Source organism: Loxodonta africana, chromosome 11 (genome assembly GCF_030014295.1).
Source record: "Loxodonta africana isolate mLoxAfr1 chromosome 11, mLoxAfr1.hap2, whole genome shotgun sequence".
Lineage (NCBI taxonomy): Eukaryota > Metazoa > Chordata > Mammalia > Proboscidea > Elephantidae > Loxodonta > Loxodonta africana.
Window position 1 is genome coordinate 12,641,421 of NC_087352.1, and position 16,552 is coordinate 12,657,972.

At 54.4% G+C, this 16,552-nt stretch overlaps 2 protein-coding genes across 2 annotated transcripts; both read right to left on the minus strand.

Moving 5' to 3' along the window:
- Positions 1–273: 273 nt before the first annotated feature.
- IRF2BP1 (interferon regulatory factor 2 binding protein 1) lies at positions 274–2,489 on the minus strand. Its single transcript, XM_010586462.3, has one exon. It carries the CDS (start codon positions 2,428–2,430, stop codon positions 676–678), a length of 1,755 nt encoding a protein of 584 aa, XP_010584764.2. The 5' UTR covers positions 2,431–2,489; the 3' UTR covers positions 274–675.
- A 4,037-nt stretch (positions 2,490–6,526) lies between these two features.
- MYPOP (Myb related transcription factor, partner of profilin) lies at positions 6,527–15,668 on the minus strand. Its single transcript, XM_064293851.1, has 3 exons — positions 15,152–15,668; positions 7,701–7,888; positions 6,527–7,646 (listed from the first exon to the last, which is right to left on the minus strand). Exons 1-3 carry the CDS (start codon positions 15,666–15,668, stop codon positions 7,143–7,145), a joined length of 1,209 nt encoding a protein of 402 aa, XP_064149921.1. The 3' UTR covers positions 6,527–7,142.
- Between the last annotated feature and the right edge of the window lie 884 nt (positions 15,669–16,552).

The following is a 16,552-nucleotide window of genomic DNA, read 5'->3' on the forward strand; positions in this document are numbered from 1 at the left end:
ACACAAGGAATGGACCAGCGACAGAGGGGAAACCTATCCCTAAACTTGGCTGTGGCCCCTATGCCAGTGCCATCCCCTGTCTGAGCCTCAGTTCTGTCACCTGGAAAACGGGCGGGTGGCTAGAACGGTTGTCTGTGGGCATTTGTAAAAACAGCCAGCAGGCTGTCTGGGTTAAGGGCGCCACCTGGAGGTTACAAGGCAACGGCCTCTCCCTGCAGGATTAATTCGGTCCCTAAGGAGGCGCAGCATCTCAGACAACTAAGGGACCCAGAAGAAAAAAAAACCCATCTTTCGGTTTATTGAAGGGGAAAAAGGAGGTGGGAGAGGGGGAGCAGTAAAATGCTTTTGCTTCGTTTATAAAGAGCAATATTTCAGAAGACCCCTTCTCAAGGAAGTGGGCACCTCTCCCCCAACTACAAGCAGCAGAAAAGCCAAGCCAAGGAAGAGAGGGAAATTGAAGGGGCCCGGGGACCCCCAACACCCCCTCGGACAGGAGCCACAAGCTTTCTCCCCCCACCCCCAATGCATCTACCCCAGGGAACCCATCGGGGCTGAGTGAGGGAGTATGTACACGGGTGGGGGTGACACTGGGTTGGGTGGGGGAGGGAATAATTTATCCGCAGCAGCGGTGGGTGACAAGGGGGCAGGGAGCAGTAGCCTGGTGGCAGTGGTGGCCTAGGGGTCCCGCTCTTTCTTGACCTTGATGTCTCCAGCAAGGATGGTGGCGATCTCACCCTGCATGAAGGCCCAGGGGACGGAGGAGCCCACAAGCGGGCACTTGTCTCCACTGGGGCAGTACACCTCACCCGCTGGGCCCTGCGCCTTGATAAACTCCCGAGAGCAGGGGAAGCAGAACTTGTGTCCGGGCACCGAGGGGCACTGGACAAAGTGGGTGTCTTCCAGCCGCTCCCGGCACAGGGTGCAGCACAGAGGGGCCCCCGGGGTAGCCCCGGTGCCGCTCCCACCTCCGCTGACAGCTTCGGCCCCTGCCGTGGGGCTGACTTCTGCCTCACCGTTTCGAGACACCAGCCGATGCTGGGCTGGAGGCTGGGCTGTGGAGGAGGCTGCAGGGCTGGCACCGCCTGCCCGCACGGGGCCCCCACCCCCACTAGGGTCCTTAGGTGAGTGGCCCAGGGCCTCAGCCACATTCTTGAGGGCAGCAATGGGTGAGGGCACACCAGGGGTCTCGGCGGTATACGGGCCCCCGGGTGCCACCCAGTGCCGCTGCTGCTGCTCCTCGGTTGTCAGCTTGCCAGCTGCCTCGCCCTCTGGCTCAGGGGATGCCTTGCGACGGCGTGGCGTGGGCGCCAGGTTCCGGGATGGGGCTCGAGGGGGCGGCCCACACAGGGCTGCAGGGGCCGGCTCTGGGTACTGCTGGGGCAGGGCCTCAGCGGGAGCTGGCTCTCGGAAGCTTCGGACCCCATCGGTGAGCAGCTCGCCCAGCTGGCGCCATTCCCCCGAACCATGCCTGCGCTCATATTCGAGGTACTTGAAGCCTGAGGAGGCCAGGGCCTTGCCCGGCTCCCGCAGAGCATCATGGAACATCTGTCGAGCCACTGCCAGAACTCCCGCGTACACATTGCCTGAACCACATGGGTACTCGGTGAAGAGCTTCAGCTCAAACTCGTAGCCTGGAGGGCGGGCAGTAGCGTCAAAGGCGAACACCCGCCCCACCAGCCCGTGATCCTTCTTGAAACGGACATTGAAGGGGGCACAGGCAGATAGCGCCAGCAGCTGTTCGCGTACTGCTTTGGGACGCCCATGCCACTCCTCTGCTCGGCCCCGCATGGCCTCGTTCAGTTCTGCCAGACAGTCCGCATTCCTCTGCTGCTTCTCCTTCTCAAAATCTGAGCCGAAGGTTGGACGGGCAGGGCTCAAGCCAGGTGCCAGCGTCAGGCCCCGGGTTCCTAGGCCGGACACTGCTGCTGCCAGGAGCCCGGGAGGCATCAAGCCGGGCATCGAGCCAAGCAGGGCCCTTCGAGCCCCCTCGGCCACGACCTCCTCTCGGCCCAGCCCATTGGCCAGGCGAGACCCCAGGGTATACTCCAGGGCGGGAGACGGCAGAGGGAGGCGGCCTGATGAGGTGGCTCTGTCATAGCGGTCCTGGCCCGAAACACCGCCGCCTGTGCCCGACGGCTGGGGCTGAGCCTGCGGGGGCGGTAGCTGAGGCCCCTGCGCGGTGGCCGCTGCCAGGTCCTTGGTGGATGGGTGCTTGAGGGCCGGGGGCCCGGGCGAGCGGCCCTCTGGGAGCACGTGGCTGCGCTTGAGCTGGCGGGCAGCATCGATGAGCAGCTCTATGCGGTCGGCGCCCTCGAAGTTCACGCAGCCGCGGCACACGGCCTCGCTGAAGTCCCACACCATAGCCCACGGCATCTTAGGCAGGTCGCACAGGTAGCACCACTGGCGGCGGGACGCCTGCACCGACGCCATGGCCCCCGTGCGCGTGCCGCCGGGCCCCCGCGTTCCACCCGCCGCCGACGTTCGATCCGCGCCGCCGACGTTCGATTCGCGTCCCCGGGACCGCGCGAGCCACAGCCCGGCCTCCCCGCCGGATCCAGGCCCGGCCCCCCTTCCCCGCCCCCTGGGCCTTAAGCCTTTTTTTCTCACTCTCGCTTCCCCCGAAAAAGCAGGCAGAGGCACATTGGCGCCCTCGGCCGGTCCGAGCTCCGGGCCGAGGCGCTCAGCTCGGGCCCCGCGATGGGCCGCGGGCACCGCCGCCTCGGGCTCCCGCCGCTCCCGCCGCCGCCGCCGCTGCAACGGCTGCCGCCGCCTCCACCTCCTTCCTCTGCCCCAGAGGCCGTTTCGCAGGGAAAGTTACATAACGCTCCGGCAAAGCCTTCTGGGAAACGTAGTCCCGCAGGGCCCAGCTCTTAAAGGGGACGGGGGGCAGCGGGAGGGGGAGATCGTCGCCTCTCCGAGCGCGCCCTTCCCTTTCCTCGCCACCAAGCGGGGTGTGCGGTGAGCTCCAGGGAACTAAGGCTCAAGGGTTGGGAATGGGAATGTGATACGAACCATCAGCGCTACAATGGCTTCAGAAATTGTGGGAGGGTGGACAGGCTGCCTGATGTCCGTTCCTGTGCGGGCTTGCTGTGCAGCTTTGAGCAAAAGTCTTGCCTCTCTGAGCCTCTGTTTCCCCGCCCATCAAAGGAAGAGGTGGGCCAATGACGAGTTAGGAAGGCAGCAACTCCTGGGGCGGAACGGGGCGCCCTCATTGGATATTTCAGAGCTGGGGGCCGGGAAGGTGTCAAATGCGAGGGGTCGTCCACTTGATACTTGGTTCTCCCCAGATCCTTGGATATGTGCCTCTGGCTGAGGCCGGGAAAAGCCGAAGAAAGGAAAAGACTTAGGACCTCCGGGCCAGGCCTCTGCCTCAGCTTCCTCATCGGGCAAAGGAGCGGAGTGGTCGAGCGCCCTCCAACTGTTTTAACTCCACTAGAGCGCTCTGGCTTCCAAAGGGTTACGCCGCTGGTTTCGCCGCACCTCCCAACTTCACTACAATACCCAAAGCGCTCTGTGGGGCGGATAAACTGACGCATTTCCGCTGTCTGGGAGGTGGGAGGAGGCCTTCACGGCTCCTACTGTGTCTGTCGTCCCCCTCCCCCCAGCACTTTCTGTGCTTTCGGAGCAACGGGTTTGGGGAACCCTCATCTCCTGTTGCTCCCCAATTTGGAGGAGGGGAAGGGGGCCAGAGAGGGCGAGCAAGGTGGTGTCTGTGCTGGGGGAGAGCAAGCACCAGACCACCTCCCCACAAATTGAGTGTTTACTACCTGCTGGGACCGACTCAGACTTTGAGAAACCCCAAGTTTTCTCTCCCAGGAACCGGGGACAGTGCGAGGCAGGCTTCGGGAGGGGGCGGATTTCTAGGTTCTAATTCACATTAGCCCCTTTCTCTCTCTAGGCCTGGATCCATGTTAAGTGCTCAAAAATAATCTGAATAAAAAAAAAAATTGAATCACTTGCTACGGTTGCATTCATTAGTGATTTTCAAACTAGTCCGGGACTGTCCGCTCTCTCCGCTCTCCCTCCCCCCCTCCACTCCCGCCACCCAACGGCAATCTCCAGCTCTGCCTTTTATCTGTTAACCAAAGTTTCAGTCTCATCGTCACAATTTTACCACCTGTATTATAATTGTCTTAACACTGTGAAATGAACTCCCTTAAGAAGGATACTTTTACCTCATCCTAAGCATTATTAAGCAATATTACCTGCACAATCGGGTTTCACGTACTACCTACATTTTAAAAAATAGGTCAAAGCTTAATATAGAACCATGAACAAGTCCATGTATCACCTAAAATTGACCTTGCCCCTCTCTAGGAAACACTAGGGAGAGTTAGGAGTCCCTGGGTGGCACAAACTTAACGCACTGGGTTGCCGACCAGGTTAGAGGTTTGAGTCCACCCAGAGGTGTCTAGGAAGAAAGGCCTGATGATCTGCTTCCAAAAGATTAAAGCCCATAGCTGTTGAGTCAACTGTGACTCATAGCGATCCTATAGGACAGAGTAGAACTGCCCCATCGTGTTTCCAATAGCGGCTGGTGAACTTGAACTGCTGACCTTTTGGCACCACCAGGTCTCCCCCAAAAGACTGGCCATTGAAATCCCTATGGTGCACAGTTCTACTCTGGCACACATGGGGTCGCCGTGAGTAACAATTGACTTGAAGGTAACTGGTTAGTGGGAGTTAAGGAGTTCCAGCTAAAACGAGGCCCCTGACAGAGATGGGATTGTGGGTCTGAGGGAGGGAATGTCAAAGGGATAATTCTTCTTCCCTGATGAATTGAGGGTACGAGCTAATGGGGTGAGGAAATTCAGGCAGTATGTTCTCTTTATGCCAAATCTGAAAGTTCTGAAGGCCAGGATCCCATACAGAATCTACCACATGGTCAGTGTTCAGTGGGTGACTGAGGAGATGTGTGGGTGGGTGGGTGGGTGAGTAGTTAGAAAGGTCGAGGAGAGATGAAAGGAATAGATTGACAAATAAATAATGGATAGATCGATCCTATGGAAGGATAGAATGGAGATATTCTAGATAGGTAGTACAGGGATGGAAAGAAGAGTGGATGGAAGGATGGATGGGTGGATGGGTGGGAGGGTAGATTTGGAAAAGAGAATAGAAGGGGAAAAAAAAAAAAAGGGTTCTGGCTAGAGGCAGGCTCCAGGCAGACTGGACTGGCCTCTGACCAACTGTGGCCTCAGTCAAGTCCCTAAACTTAGCTGAACCTCAGTTATTTCCTCTGAAAAAAATGGAGACCCTTAGAGTCTGCTCTTCACCGGGTACCTTTAGTGTCATATAAAACCCACTGAAAAACCCACTGACGTCAAGTCAGTTCCGACTCATAGCGATCCTATAGGACAGAGTAGAACCGCCCCACAGAGTTTCTAAGGAGTGCTTGGCGGATCTGAGCTGCTGACCTCTTGATTAGCTGCCGTAGCACTTAACCACTATACCACCATGCTTAGCATGGCGCTTGGCCCATATGTGGTAGCTGGCATTTGTTTTTTTAAATTTGTTCATTAATTCAACAAATATTCAACCTCTCTTCTGTGCTAGGCACACAACCCTGATCAAAAAAGGCTAAGGTCTTGCCCTGATAAGGCTCAGCCTGGTGATGGAAGCGGACGTTAAATTTAAGTTTACTGAAATGATTATTTAACTGCATTTTTCAATTAACGGCTATGATACAGAGTCAGAAAGGCTTCCTGGAGGAGGTGATATTTGAGCTGAGACCTGAAGGATGAATAGAATTTAACTGTAGAAAGTAAAGACTCCTTGGTCTGTATGCCCATTTTACAGATGAGGAAAATAGAGACCCAGAGAAGTGCAGTTGTTTGCTCATAGTTACACAGCTGGCCACTCTTGCATTGAGGGTTGAGCCAGACCTGAGTCCAAAACCAAGAAAAACCAAATCCGTTGCCGTCCAGTCAGTTTCGACTCATAATGACCTCATGTGTGTCAGAGTAGAACTGCTCCATAGAATTTTCCAGGCCGGAATCTTTACAGAAGTAGATCACCAGGTCTTTCTCCCAGGAAGCTGCTGAGTGAGCTTGAACCACCAACCTTTCGGTTAGCAGCAGATCTCAGATTGCATCCATGGTGGTGGTAATTATCTACTTTGCTACCAGGCTCTGCTGCAGGGGTGGAGAGTGAAAAAGAGAACCAGCTCCCGTCTTCATGCAACTATGGTGGGAACATTCTTTTAAACACAGGCACGTTTTCATTTATGCGCACCTGAGAACCACAAGACACTGAGAAAGAATCTAAGAGGCCTTGTCCCTGCAGTCTGGGGGAGGGAATCCAGGACATTCTCTGGCAGAGGTGACACTTAGGTCAGTATGTGAAGAATGGATAGGAATTAAATTTCATCTGAACTGAGGACTTGAGGGCTGTAGGAGAAAAAAGGCTGAAAACCCAACCACCCGGAACTTTGCAGAGGGAGTGAGTTGAGAAAGTGCCACTTGCTCTCGGAGGGGGCAGGGCAGGTATAGGTACTGGCCCCCCAAGCCTGTCTCAGACAGAGCCCCAATTTATTGTATTAAAAATAAGTTTATTGATTTCTTGTTATCAGTGGGGAAAAGAGAGGGGGTTGAGCTCTGGACGTCAGAGACTGCAGTGGGGGGGGCAAAGGGCCCAACTATACCCCCCCATCGGCACTCTGCTCCCCTCTCCCCCTAGGGTGTCCTTTCTGTCATCCATACTCTGATTTGTCCTGCAAACCCCAACCACCTCCAAGGTCTAGGCTGGGGAGGTGGGGAGGCCCCCACGGGTCAATTCTCTTCAAGTCAAGAACAGGAGTTGTGAGAGGCGGGGGTATGTGCAGACCCGCCAAGTTCTTCCTCTCCACAACAAAGGGCAGTAATAAATAACATAAAATTGATGGCTTAGAAGTCAAGGTTAAGGTCGGCAGCCAGGCAGACAGCACTGTACCGGAGAAAGGGACTCAGGGAGCCCACCCACGAGGCGCCCCCCAGAGAATCAGGCACTAACTAGTACAGGGAGTGGGGTGCGCACGACGCCCCTGGAGCGGGGAGCCGCGTGCGGCTCGGATGGTGAAGAGGCACGGCCCCCTCGACTGCGCCAAGCTGGGGGCTGGGGGGTGCAGGCAGAAGGCCAGTAGACAAGCTCGGACCCAACAGCGGATTTCACGGAGATTTCCATCGCCCCCGCCTCTTCCGTGTGGGAAAACCTTTTCTCCTCTTATGTGGGGGTGAGTCATGGGGTGGGAGTGGGGCTGGGGGAAGCCGGGGGGCTCCCTCCTCGCTCCTAGGGGCGATGATCACGCCCCTGGCTGCCATCACGGCCCCGTCCACGACCGCAGCCACCACGGACACAGGCTCTGGGGAGATCTCCATCTTGGGGGTGGGTGGGGGCAGGACAGGTCTGGGGGGCAGAGGCGGCGGTGGGGGCAGAGGTGGGGGCAGCGGGTCGGCTGGGGCTCCCGGCAGAAGAGGCAGCAGGGCGCTAAGGGCCTCGCTCAGTTTGGCCAGTCCCTGCCGCAGGGTGCCAGCCAGCTCTCGGATGGCGTTGGCAGTCTCCTGCTGAGCCCGCAGGAAGTCCAAGGAGGGGTCTGGGGCCGAGGGCGTGGCTGGAGGCGGTGGAAGGGGCGGTGGGCTAGGGGGCGAGGGTGCCACGCGGGGCGGGGGCGGCTGCGGCGGCGGAGTAGGAGGAGGTGGTGGCGGTGGAAGGGGTGGTGGCAGGGCCGGGGGCGGGGGCGGGGCTGGGGGCGGTGGAGATAAGGCCAGGCGGGGTAGCTGGACCTGCTGCTGGGCTGGAGGGGGCGAAGACTCACGCTCCTTGGGCCGCAGGCAGCCCCCGTCCTGGGAATAGCAGGAGGGCCGGGCCCAGGGCTCCGGGCTACCGCAGCCCCCCTTGCTGTGGGCTGGCGTATCTGTGGAGACAGAGGTGGGTAAGGTGGGCGTCACCTCGCCCTGTTGTCTTAATTTCCCCTTTCCACCTTCCTCTCCCACCTCCCACCGGCCCTGGCCCCAGGTGATCCTTTGAAACCTAAGAAAGCTCAATCCTTGGAACAGAAGCTCCAGGACAGGTCAGTCTTTGTACCCAGGGGAGATTTTGTTTTTAGCAGGTGGAGGTGCCTCCAACTCATAGCCACCCCGTGTGTTATAGAGTAGAACTGCTCCATAGGGTTTTCTTGGTTGTAACCTTTACAGAAAGGACCCTAGGTGGCATTTGTGCTTAACTGCTAACCTAAAGGTTGGTGGTTCCAACCCACCCAGTGGCACTGCAGAAGTAAAAGCCTGGTTATTTATTTCCATGAAGATTATCACCAAGAAAACCCTATGGAGCAGTTCCACTCTGTAACATGTAGGGTCACCATGAGTTACAATCGACTGGAGGGCAACTAACAACAATTTTTTACGGAAGTGGCTCACCAGGCCTCTCATTCACAGAGCTGCTGGTTGTGTTTGAACCACCAACCTTTAGGTTAGCAGCTGGGCACAAACCACTTGCGCCACGGAGGCTCCAGTTCCCAAGGGAGATAATCAGTATATTTAACAATATGTTCAACCTGGTACCTGATACCACCCTTAGTGGAAACGGGCCTGGAGGTCCCCTGCTGGGCCAAACAGCTCCCATCCTACTCAGAGTAAGAGCCAACTTTCTCCCAGGCTCTGAACAATCTGGACATTCCCTACCCTTGTTTGACTCTGTTGCTGATCCTGGGGTGGTTGGGGTCCAGTTTGGGCAAGCTGAGAGTTGGGGTGGTGGCAGCAGTGAGGGGGCTCTCTCCAACAGGGACTGGGCTTCAGTATCTCATCACTGGTCTGCACCAGTTCAACCTTGAACGTGCTGGACTTCCTCTGTCTCCACTCATCTGGGATATTGTTCACACTCATGCCTTTGAACCCAGTCTGCAGGCAGAAGCTCCTAGACTTCCATCCCCAGTCCAAACCTCTCCCTTGAACTCCAGACTATATCCGGCTGCTTACTTGGCAGATTCACCCAATAGTCTAATAGTGCCTCAAACTCACTTGCCCAGAGCTGAGCTCCTGACCCCCCTAACCTTCTCCTCTCTCAGCTGCTCAGGCCAAACACCTTCATTTTTCTCTCCCAACACACAATCCATGGCTCTGCCTTCCAATGAAATCCAATATCCAACTTCTTCCCACCTCCATGGTCCCCAACTTCGTCCCAAATACTATCACTTCCTGGCTGGACTACTGCAGTCACCTCCCAACTGGACTCCTGACTTTCCCCCTGCCAGCCCCGCGCCCCCCCGACCCCACAGTCTGTTCTCCCCCAACAGCCTGAGAGTCCAGCTAAAATATGAATCAGTTATGTTAAGGAAAGAAGCTGGTCACAAAGGACCTCACCTAGTATGAGTACACATATATGAAGTGTCTAGAATAGACAAATCTACAGAGACAGAAAGTGGATTAGTGGTTGCCTAGAGCTGGATGGCGAGACTATGTCTCACATACTTTGGACATGCTGTCAGGAGGGATCAGTCCCTGGAGAAGGACATCATGCTTGGTAGAGGGTCAGCAAAAAAAAAGGAAGACTCTTAATGAGATGAACTGACACAGTGGCTGCAACAATGGGCTTAAGCATAACAACGATTTTGAGGACGGTACAGGACTGGGCGGTGTCTCATTCTGTTGTACATAGGATTGCTATGAGTTGGAACTGACTTGGTGGCCCCTAGCAACAATAACAGAACTGGGGGCAGGTCGAGCTCTGGTGGTGCAGTGGTTAAAGTGCTTGGTTGCTAATCAAAAGGTTGGTGGTTTGAACCCACCAGACCCTTCATGGAAGAAAGATGTGGCAGTCTGCTTCTGTATGGGGCAGTTCTACTCTGTCCTGTAGGGTCACTAGGAGTTGGAATCAACTCGGTGGTTATGGGTATGGGTAGGGCTGGGGATGGCATCCCTGGGTGGTGCTCACAAAAAGGTTGACAGGGTCTCAGTCCCCCTAGAGGCGTCTCGGAAGAAAGCCTGGCGATCTACTTCTGAAAGATCACACCCATTCAAAGTGCTATGGTGTTGGGAATCCACTTGACAGCAGTGGGTTTGGTTTTGGTTTAACTCTCACCTCAGTCCCTAAGTGGTATAAACGGCTTGCGCTCAACTGCTAACTTAAATGTTGGTGGTTCGAATCCACCCAGCAGTGCTGCAGGAAAAGGCTTGGCAATAAGCTTCTGTTAAGATTACAGTCAAGAAAACCCTATGGAGCAGTTACGTGGAGTCACTTTGAGTCAGAATCAACTCAAAGGCAACTAACAACAACCACCCTACTTGATTTCTCCTATTGCACTCATCTCCACCTGCCATGGTCCGTCTGTATTTATGGTCTGTGTCCCCCTCCTGGTGTCAGCTCTGTATTCTTCACTGTAATTGACCCAGCACCTAGCACAATGTCCAGCACAAATTTTTTCTTTAATGAGAAAATGGGGCTGATTGGGTGCCAGGCCCTAGGTCCTTGCAGCAACCCTCCCCAGCCTTTTCCTCCTTTTTTGCTCCTCTTTTCTGCCTCAGGCCCCTTGCACATGCTGCTCCCTCCACCAGGATCACCCCCCTTCAGCACCATCCCCTGGCCAGCTCCAGCTGGAAAGTTCCTTCCTCAGGGAAGTCTGCCTTCCCCTCTGAGGCCAAATCAGATCACCTACTCTTCTCTCTCAAAAACGTCAGCTGCTTCCTACCTTTAATGCTGGGGTCCAGCCTTTCTTGGCCAAACAGCCGGGGAAAGTGGGGGAGGCTGGGAGAGAGCAATAGCCACAGCTACTCTCCCCAGCCAGACCCTGGGCTCAGGTCTCCTCCTACGTTATCTCCTTGAGTCCTCCCAGCAATTCGTGGGGGTAGATGCTGTCATTATCACCTCCATCTTACAGATGAGGTGACTTGAGGCCCAGAGAGCTGGCAAGAGGTAGAACAGGGAGCTGAAACCAGGTTGGCTCCAGAAACCAAAACCAAACTCACTGCTGTCAAGCTGATTCTGATTCATGGCAACCCCATGTGTGTCAGCACAGAACTGTGCTCCAACAGGATTTTGGGTTTTTTAAATCTTTATGGAAGCAGATTGCCAGGCCTTTCTTCCATGGTGCTTCTGAGTGGGTTCAAACCACCAACCTTTTCGTTAGCAGTCAAGGGCAAATCATTTGGGCCACCCAGGGACTAGGGCTCCAGATCCCACTCTTTTAACTACTTCTTGGGCAGGGGCTGTGGGCGGGATGGGGAGTCAGGGGGTGGCAAGTCTCCCTTATAAAGGGAATGGGAATTGCAGCCACTCCAAAATGCATCTTTTCTAGTCTGAGTAAAGAGAACAAAAAGTGGCCCAGCCTTCGTGCCCACAGCACTCACAGGAGTCCTGGAAGGGCCACTAGGAGAATTTAAATATTTTATTTGTAACTGTCGGGCCTCAATTTTCCCACCTGTAAATGGGCGTGTGTATCAGGGTGGGACCGAGTAACCCAATTATAAAACCTCTCCCTGGGGGCCATTACAGGGATTAATTGAGAACTTACTACATATCAGGCACTGTCCTAAACCCACAGGTGCAGGGTTTAGGACAGTGCCTGATATGTAGTAAGTTCTCAATGTTGTCATTGTTCTTTCAAATATTATGTCAGAGACAAAGATGCCTCAGGCTGCAGAGGGAAGTCAGAGGGAGCCCTGAGCCCCATTCTTGTTATCAACCAGCATCGGGGGTCTCTGTGTGAGGTTCTAATCTAGGAAGTGCTAAGCCTGCTCCTGCCTCAGAGCCTTTGGACATGCTCTTTCCTCTATCCGGAGTGCTTGTCCCCAGACACCCATGTGACTTGCTCTCTCCATTCAGGTCTCTGGTCAAATTTCAGCTCCTCAGAGAAGCCTTCCCTGACTACCTTGTCTATACCAGAACCTCACCCCGCCACCACCTTCCATCACTTGCTATCCTCTTAATATGCTTTATTTTTCTTCTTAGTTCTTATCACCTCACGGCATATTATCTGGGGTAACTTGTTTATGGTCTGTCTCCCCCAACTAGAATGTCAACTCCACAAAAGGAGGGAATTGTTTTTTCTCTATGGCATTCCCAGCATCTACTACAATGCCTAAGAAGCACTGGTGTCACAATGGTTAAGCGCTCAGCTGCTAACTGAGAGGCTGGCAGTTTGAAGCTACCCAGCAGCTCTCTGGGAGAAAGACCTGGCAAGCCGCTTCCATAAAGATTATAGCCAGGAAAACCCTATGGAGCAGTTTTACTCTGCAACATGGGGTCGCTATGAGTTGGAATTAACTCTATGGCACCCAACAACACTACAGCGCATGCCACAGAATTGGTGCTCAATAAATATTTGTTGAATGAATGAACGAATGAAGAAGTTGTACAGCTTTTGAAAAAAATCAGTTTGAAATTCTTGCTGTGGTCCAATGGGGCCATTTCACAGAAACACTGAGGTTTGATTCAAATTGGGAACAAGGGGTCAAATGATTGTGCCTCTCTTCTGCTTAAGACACTTCCATGCCTCCCAAATGCCCTCAAGATAAAGTCCAAAGTCTTGACTTTGATTTACAAACCATGTGTGATCTAATACTGGCATCAACTCACAGTCAATATGAACTGCTGTTGTTACTGCCGGGCAATCTAGAACAGTGGTTAAGGGCATGGACTGCAGGTTGGACACACACGTGTTCCAACTCTACCATTTATTTGCTGTGTGACCTTGGGTGAGTAAGTGAACCCCTCTGAGTTACATGATCCTGAACTGCCTTGTCTGTTCATGTCCATGTCCATGTCTTACTCAAAACACTTCCATGGCTGTCCACAGCATTTAAGATAAAATCCAAACTCCTCAGCTTGGCCTAAAGGCCTTTGCCCACCTCTCTGATCTCACCTTAACATTCCTTTCTTCAGTCTTTCCACTTATCCCGCTCTTCAACCCAGGAACTTCTCTCAGCTTCCTAACTGGCCAAGCTCTCTTGACTCCATGCCATTGCACATGCTGTTCCTTTTACTAGGAACGCTTTTCCCAGCTCTTCTTCACCTGATCCACTCATCGTTACCCTTGAAGTCTCAGTTCTGACACTCCTTCTCCAGGTAGCCCTCCATGACTTCCCAGGCTGGGTCAGCCACCCCCTCTGGGCTCCCCAATCTGATTACTGTCTGGGGACAGGTCTGTCTCCCCCACTGGACAGTGTGCCCCACAAGGACAGGGGAGGGGATATCTCAGTCACTGCGTGTCCCCAGCACAGGGCAGGTGCTCAGGGACTAGCTTTAAAAGAAAAAATACTTCAGTGTCAAGGATAAGCAGGAGGTCTGTACTCAGCTCTCCACACCTCTGCTACTCAGGACATGACTGGGAAATTATCAAACCCCTCCAAGTTTTTAATGTACAAAACGGTAAAATACTACCTACCTCAAAGCAGTGGTATCTCTGTCAAGCACCAACACTGAGCTTTTGCTGGGCACTGTGCTAAGCAATTTACACAAATTAACACACTTAATCCTGACAACAACCCTTTGAGGTGGGGCCTATTTTTACACTCTTCTTAAAAACCCCTTACCAGGTCTGGGGACCATAGTTTCAGGGGACATCTAAGTCAATTGGCATAATAAAATCTATTAAGAAAACATTCTGCATCCCACTTTGGTGAGTGGTATCTGGGGTCTTGAACACTAGCAAGCGGCCATCTAAGATACATCAATTGGTTTCAACCCGGATCAAAGAAGAATGAAGAACACCAAAGACACAAGGTAATTATGAACCCAAGAGACAGAAAAGGCCACATAAACCAGAGACTACATCAGCCTGAGACCAGAAGGACTAGATGGTGCCCAGCTACAACCGATGACTGCCCTGACAGGGAACCCAACAGAGAACCCCTGCGGGAGCAGGAGAGCAGTGGGATGCAGACCTCAAATTCTCGTAAAAAGATCAGACTTAATGGTCTGACTGAGACTAGGACCCCAAAGGTCATGGTACCCAGACCTTCTGTTAACCCAAGAGTGGAACCATTCCCAAAGCCAACTCTTCAGACAGGGACTGGACCAGACTATAAGATAGAAAATGATACTGGTGAGGAGTGAGCTTCTTGGATCAAGTGGACCCATTAAACTATGTGGGCAGCTCCTGCCTGGAGGGGAAATGAGAAGGCAGAGGGGGACAGAAGCTGGCTGGCTGAATGGACACAAGGAATACAGGGTGGAGAGAAGAAGTGTGCTGTCTCATCAGCGAGAGAGTAACTAGGAGTGCAGAGCAAGGTGTATATAAATTTTTGTATGAGAGACTGACTTAATTTGTAAACTTTCACTTAAAGTATAATAAAAAAAGAAAAAAAACCCTTACCATCAAGTCATCCCGACTCACAGTGACCCCACAGGATTGAGATGAACTGCCCCTTAGGATTTCTGAGTTGTCTTTACCTTTCAGTCCGCAGATGAGGACTTAACCACTGCACCTCCAAGGCACCTTATCCCCATTTTACAGATGCAGAAATTGAGGTGCTGCAGTGGGTATCTTACCCAAGATGACACAGTTGAGTGGTAAAGTTATGATTAGAGCTTCGAACAACCTCTCTCCAAAGTCACCACCCTACACAGCCTCTGATATGTTAATGAAACCTTGCGCTTAGAGAATTTAGCTTAGTGCTTGGTACTGAGATTGTCAACTCATGACCACCCTGTGTGACAGAAGAACTGCCCCATCAGGTTTTCTTGGCTTTAATCTTTACGCAGCAGATCACCAGATCTTTCTCCTGGTGGAGCCTCTGGGTGGGTTTGAACCACCAACCTTTAGGTTAGCAGCCAGAATGCTTAACACTTTGCACCACGTGATAAAAACCAAACCACACCTGTTGCCAAGGATTAGAACAGAGTAGAACCGCCCCATTGGTTAGTTGCTTTGAGCTCTTAACCACCACACCACATGATACATGCTTCCGAAGTATTTGATATTATTATTATGCTGATGGTCCCAGCTGTGGGCTTTGGAGCCAGGCCTCCTAGGTCTGGGTCCCACTCCTGACTCTGACAGTCGCTAATCACTTCACTTTTCTTAGCCTCAGTTTCCCCAGCTGTAATATGGGGCTTTAACAGCACCCATCCCACACTCTTATAGCGAGAATTTGACAGCCAAGTAAAGGGCTTGGGACAGTGTGGGCACACAGTACGCTTTGTGAGTGTCTGTTTTTGCTAAGGTGATGGTGCAGGAACTCACTTGTCTGTCGATCCTCTCTGCGATCCTCCCTGCGGTCCTCAGGTAACACATAGCGTTGGGTCAAGCTGCCTGAGGCCGGCGGCTGTGAGGAGGCGGCCACGGGGGGCTGCTCGGCCCCGGCTCCGGCCCCAGCCCCCGATGCAGACACCCCAGGCCCCAAGATAGCAAAAATGGTCTCCTCCTCCGCAGAGAAGGCGTCCTCGGCGGCAGGCCCCGCGCCCTGCGTGGAGTGCGGCACGCGAGCCAACTTCTCCTTGGTGCGGCGCTTGAAGTCGTTCCAGCGCTTCTGCACCTCCTGGCCCGTGCGCTTCCAGCTGGTGATACCGTTGATCTTGGCGGCGATGCCATCCCATACGCGCCGCCGCTCCGCCACGCTCACCCGACGGCTCTGCGCGCCGTAGAGCTGCGGGTAGTGGGCGCGCACCTCACGGATCAGGATCTGGTTCTCCTCGAACGAGAAGCGCGGTTTGCGCAGCCGGGTGGTCTCCTCCGCTTCGCCCGCCGCCGACGAAGCCATGGCGCCCCCCGACGCCGCAGTCCCGCCGCCTGGCGCATGGGGGGCGCCGGCGCTGCGGGCACAGGGCGCACGGCGCTGGCGGGGGCGCGGCGTCTCCAAGCCGCCCGCCCCACCCCTGCTGCCCCGACACGGACGCCGCCGTCCCCTGGGCCAGGGGTGGGGGCGGGGGCACCCGGGGCGGGCGGAGGCGACGGGCTGGGGGGGCAGTCAGTGGTGCCTAATAATAGCTGACACCCGCTGAGCGCTCGCGGTGTTCTTGGCGCGGCGCAAAGTGCTGCGCCGAGGAGTTATGGCAATTGGGGGAGGGTCTGGGGGGATGGAGAAAAATTACGAAAAGTGGAAGAAGAGGGGTATCTGCAGGAGTTAGAGGAGAATGGGAACATAGGACAACGGAAAAGAGAAAAATGGGGATGTCTCGGGGGTCGGACAAGAATGGGGTGATGGAAGAAAGGGGATGCTAAAACGGGGTGCAGCAAGAATGTGGGACCTGGAGCAGAGGGGTACTCTGGAGGTTCCAGGGCAACAGGAAGACCGTAAGACCGATATGAGAAGGGGGTTCTGGGAGCATGTCCAGGAATAACGGTGAGTTGGGGGCTCCTGGTACAGGGGGGGAGCTGGGATGATAAAACATTACAGATTAAGGTCTGCAGAGATCGTGGGGGCTCTGGGGGTTGTCAGGAATTAAGGGGAACTCTGGGAATAATGGGGGCTCGGGATCAGAAGGGGGCAACGGGGGCTCTGGGAGACTCTAAAAAGAGTGGGGGGTCGTAGAGGGTAGGGACCGAGTCGGGCCGCGGGTCACTCACCGGTGCCGCCGCAGCCCCCTCCTGCCCCGTCGGTCAGGGCTTGGGCTTCTGCGGCCTCCTCCCTCCCCCCGCCTCTCT

Bases quoted from the DNA above. Each gene is read 5' to 3' on its own strand.
- IRF2BP1 (XM_010586462.3), bottom strand. From the start codon at position 2,430: ATGGCGTCGGTGCAGGCGTCCCGCCGCCAGTGGTGCTACCTGTGCGAC.
- MYPOP (XM_064293851.1), bottom strand. From the start codon at position 15,668: ATGGCTTCGTCGGCGGCGGGCGAAGCGGAGGAGACCACCCGGCTGCGC. The intron at 7,889-15,151 runs GTGAGTTCCTGC...CTGTCTCCACAG, and splicing joins CAGAGAGGATCGACAGACAA to ATACGCCAGCCCACAGCAAG. The intron at 7,647-7,700 runs GCCCTGCCACCA...CCGCCGCCGCAG, and splicing joins CAGCCCCGCCCCCGCCCCCG to CCGCCCCCGCCCCGCGTGGC.